The following is a 5,022-nucleotide window of genomic DNA, read 5'->3' as shown; positions in this document are numbered from 1 at the left end:
ATTATTATTACTCACTAAAAAAGTTGATACAAAATACATTGGAACTGTAGAAAGGAACACACAACAGTAGGAAAGTACACAATATCAATTATTATAAGAAGCTTCAGTGAGTGGGTTCAGTGAATACATGTCCTCCAGAATGATCTGATGACAATATAAAATATAGTATAAGTTAGAAAACTCACTACATATTGTTAGTCTAAAAATTTAATTCATTAATGTAAGAAATATATTTTTTAGACAACTTGCTGAAATTTTGAGTGGGCTTATATAACATAAAATTACTTATATACTTTATTAGGGAACAAGAAATAATGCTCATTTGAAAAAATACATTTAAAAGTTAATTCATTGTGCAAAATAATAATAAGTATATATATTTCTTTTTTAAAATACAGCATTAAAGTATGAATATCTACTAAGTACCATAAGAATTGCATCGACAAAACAAATAAATAAATATGCATAAAACACTCTTTAAAATAAGTTGATGAATAATAAAAATACAAATAATTAAGTTCAAAATAAGCTAACAAAAATTTAATCATCATTTGGGCAGGGTGATTTTGTTATTGTCTAAACTTAAAGAATTTTTTTCTTTTTTTTTTTTGTTAATATTATTATCCAAATAAAATAAAAAGATAAATAAAATCTATAAATAATAAAGTCAAAATAAGTTTAAGAAAAATACCATGTTTCCCTAAACCCTAAACCCTAAACCCTAGCAAGGCCCGTTTTTGACCACTCGCACGCCGGCGCAGGCCGCATCCGGGCAGCCGCAACCGTACGTTTTGCCGTCCTCGCCGCAGACAGGTTGGTATCGGAAGCAATTGATGGGGCAGGCCTTTCCGTCGTTGTTTGAGACAGGGCATGGATTGAGGCGACCATAGGGCGCCTCCGATCCAGCGGCGGAGATAGCGAGGAGGAGGAGGAGGACGAGCGAAAGAGGAGGGAGAGATGATGCCGGCGACATGGAGAGGAAGAGAGGGAAGAGAGACCGCCGGTGGCTGACTCTTATGCTTCACGATTGCGGGAGCATCGGAGGCTCTGGTTTTTATAGGCTCTAAAACCGGATTTAATCAACATTCAATTTCATTAATTAATTGATTTCATTATTATTATTACTACTCGTAATTATATTAATCATTAATCATTATTAATCTATTAAATTAATTAACTATGCATTACAATTTACTAAGCTAATTAATCATTAATTAATTATCAATAGCTAATCAAGACATTATCAATTAGGGAACATCTTAGATAATTCTTAATAGCTAATTAATAAATAATTTTTTTGTTAGCCATTTTATATACAAATACCAAGATTATTTTAATTAAATTCATTTTTTTATTTAGCCGATGCGAATTGTAATATAATTTCAAGACATTATCAATTATTTATTAATAAGTCTTACTTAACTTATTGATTAAAAAAATATTATCAATGAGGCATATTTATTAGTAGTTTATATATTGTAATTAATATATCATGTAAAATACTTATTAAATTCTTTTAATTCTGTTTACTTTTAATCCTTCATAGTTAATTGCTATTATTTGTTAAAATTAATTTATTACTCTTCTAATCCTTCATAATTAATTGCTATTATTTGTTAAAATTAATTTATTACTAAATACATTCGTAATTGTCCTCCAATATCAATTAAAGTGAAATTGAACTTTTTTGTTGCATAGGTAAGGGGGCATTTATGTAAGTAACACCAAATTATTATATATCTACATATCCAACACCTAAATTGTGCTCTTTCAAATAATATCATCCCTAATCTTTCATATCACATCAAAAATACAACTAGTTTAACTAACAGTAAATACATAAGTTCAGGTGCTAGATATGTAAATACATGAGAATTGGGTGGTATGTATGTAAATATTCCTTCAGAAAAAGCAAAAGCAGGATTTCAAGTTAACATTTAGCAGCTAGCACAGAATAATGTTGAGGATTCCAGGTTCTTATATCAAACCTCTCCTCTATCATTTACAGATTCAGATATAGATTTCATTGAAGCATCAATAAATCTCTCCTACACATGATTAGCAACTTCAGCGCATGTCATTTAGAAATGCAGGTCTTCTTGTTCTTATTCATTCGGCACAGTCAACACCCGAAAGATACACTTGGGACTGAATGACGCTGCCACCAACCATGAAACCCGGCATCACCATGAGTCCAACCTTCGGTCTATGCTCGTCGTCACTCAGTATAAGGTTTTTAACCACAGATCCCATGTAGACCTCTGAGTATTCAGTCCCACTCCTCACCTGAAAAACCTTGACATTAGGTTCAAAAGAATTAGCAAGTCTGTGCAACAACCAGATGGACTTGGCCAGTTTCAGAAAAGCCTGGTAGAACGGTGTCCTCGGGTGCCCTCCGCTCTTCACATAGTTCCTCTGATCAACATTGCCAAAGAAAGAGCTCTCCATTTTGGGGTGGATGATCGAGAGATATTTGTTTCTGCAAAATCTTCCAAAAATGGAATCTGGGTTTTGGCTCAATACATCCAATGGATCCATGGCTCGAATGGCAAGAAACTGATGGAAAAACCCTTCGTTAGATACATTAAGATCGCCTGTATCAACACAAAAGCTTTCCTCTTCGAATCCGCTGAACATTCTCTGGCAAATGTGTGCTTCAAATGCATACTTCTTGTGCGGCCTTCTCACATAAACTACAGATGATTCGATGGCATTTGCCGCTGCATCCAGATCCCACCCTGCTGCTTTCATCATGTTAATCAGTGGCTTTGAGAAATCGTGAATGGCTTTGTATGCGGTTTCTACGGCCGAAGCAAACAAACTGGGAGTCAGTTCAATAGAGAAGAAGTTATCTTCCTCAGAATCGCCTGGTTCTCTGGACAGCAAGCCCCTCTGCTTGAGCTTCTTCTCGAGCTTTACCTTTCTCTGCTGAGCCTCCTGGATTTGCTGCTGCAACTGAAGGATCTCGGTATCTCTGTTCTGGATCTGAGATTGAAACTTTTTAACCATGACTTCGTAAGTCTTGAGCAAGCTTTGTTGTTCTTGAATTTCAGAGACTAAACGAGAATCCTGAGGTGATGAGGATGATGTTAGTTTTGGTTTTTGCTCTCTATAGGCGTGCTTGAGCTCGGAGAGCCTCATAAGCTCTCCAATTACGAGTTTATCAGCAGCCTGAATCTTCTCAGGATCATAAGGAGTGTGAGCATCCTGTAGCTGAATGTAAGCAGCTTTCAGGGATGAAATATTGTTGAATATTTTTGAAACTAGCGTCTCTATGGACTCTTTATTCCGATTTGCTGCCTCGTCCATCGGTTGTGGATAAACCTTCTGGTTATTGCTATCATGGCATGGGTTTTCTTTTAGTCCTGCGCGTAGCATAGCTGGCTCTTAACAAGCAGCAGCTATCTCTAACTTTCTCTGATTAAAACATCAAACATTTATGTAGATAAGAAAATAAAAGTCTTCGAGTAATCTGCGAAAGCAATCGGTCAAACAAAATTTAAGATGCTTGTCATACATGAAACCAAAAACATTTCTTAAGCAACGAAAATGTGAGAAAAGGGATTCCATCACAGCTGAAACTTTCAAATAATTTTAAGTCAAAAAATGAGAGCCTAAATGTGATCTTATGCAACTACACAAACATGAACCTCCTTTTCAATCTCTACAATAAAACTGAAATTAGTTGCTTGCTGCAACGAACCTGTAATTGGGATGCCTTTAAATTAAAATCTAACTTCCAAAATTTCCAAAAAATCTATAGAATCAATTTACATGTTTTTGTATCTGTTGTCAAATTAAAGCATTGCTGGTAAATGATCCTTATACCAAAAGTCATAAATCGCCAAAAGAAGCCAAATTTGTTTTCTATACTTTTTAGGGAAAACTCCGTTAGGAAAGAACAGCAATGCGTCTAACATATACCAAAATAGCAAGCATCATTGTTTTCCCAATTATCTTCCACTTACAATGCCATATCACGGCAGCATTGGCCCACGAACTTATACCCAAAGGGCAAACATCATTGGTTTCCCAACTATCTTCCACATTTCCACTTACAAGGCAAACTGGGGCTATATCATGGCAGCGTTGACCCACACAGCATGAAAGATCAAGCACATTATTTTATACTGCCTGGATTATTTGAATCCTTTAATGTCAAGGAAGATAATAAGTTGAAAAATATCTTCAATTATATGGATATATTATAGTAATAAAATCATCTTTTCAACCCAACTATTTTCTTATATTAACACACCATCAAACCAGAGCATGCATATCAATAAATTTGAATTTGTTGTAAGAATAGAAAAGGTAAAGAGAACTTGAAATTTTGATGAAGATATCAACAACTATTCTTCATCGGTGATGTGTGGAGTGATGATCATTTGGAAAGGACTTCATCTATAATTATGTGACAATCCACGCCAAAATGTTTGATTCTTTCACAAAAGATGGGATTTCTTATGATGTTCAAAGATGACTAATTATCACAATTAAGGATCATAAGTTGTATTACAGGGAAGCTGTACTCTTCTAATAGAGTTCTCATCCACACATTTTACAAATGAAAAAACCATGTTCCCGTATTCAGATTCAGAATCAAGTTTAGCTAGAATAGTTGCTTTCTTGCTTCTACAGGACACAACTTCCACGCACAAAGGCATAGTATCCTAACACATACATGCATATATATATATATATATATAATACTGCACCTTAATATATATATAAGAGATTATATATAAATATAACATAGCCCCCGCGCTACGGTGGGATCAAACCCTTGACATGAGGGGACTTATAGTGACCCTGCCACCAGCAGGCCAAGGCTTGCGGCACACACACACACACACACACATATATATATTAAACACACACACACACACACACATATATATTAAAAAAAATGGTCGAAGGCTGTGATACAAGCCCCAGCCATCCCTTGTGCGCCTATAATTCGAGTACCACACCCTACACACCCTACACACACACACACACACACACACACACACACATACT

General features: G+C 35.2%; 1 protein-coding gene across 8 annotated transcripts in view; it reads right to left on the bottom strand.

Annotated features, from left to right (window-relative positions):
* Positions 1–1,825: 1,825 nt before the first annotated feature.
* The window catches only part of LOC110021776, a 37,696-nt gene continuing 34,499 nt past the window's right edge, over positions 1,826–5,022 (bottom strand). For 4 of the 8 annotated variants that reach the window (XM_020720414.1, XM_020720412.1, XM_020720411.1 and 1 more), the window contains one exon: positions 1,826–3,417. In XM_020720414.1, the coding sequence (XP_020576073.1) occupies positions 2,110–3,378 (1,269 nt within the window). In that variant the 5' untranslated portion in view covers positions 3,379–3,417 and the 3' untranslated portion in view covers positions 1,826–2,109. Of the gene's footprint in view, positions 3,473–5,022 lie in introns of all 8 variants that reach the window. The other 4 variants (XM_020720410.1, XM_020720408.1, XM_020720407.1 and 1 more) reach the window with 1 other exon arrangement.

Source organism: Phalaenopsis equestris, unplaced genomic scaffold (genome assembly GCF_001263595.1).
Source record: "Phalaenopsis equestris unplaced genomic scaffold, ASM126359v1 Scaffold000146, whole genome shotgun sequence".
Lineage (NCBI taxonomy): Eukaryota > Viridiplantae > Streptophyta > Magnoliopsida > Asparagales > Orchidaceae > Phalaenopsis > Phalaenopsis equestris.
The sequence above is the reverse complement of the archived record's forward strand: the minus strand, read 5'-3'. Positions and strand labels throughout refer to the sequence as shown.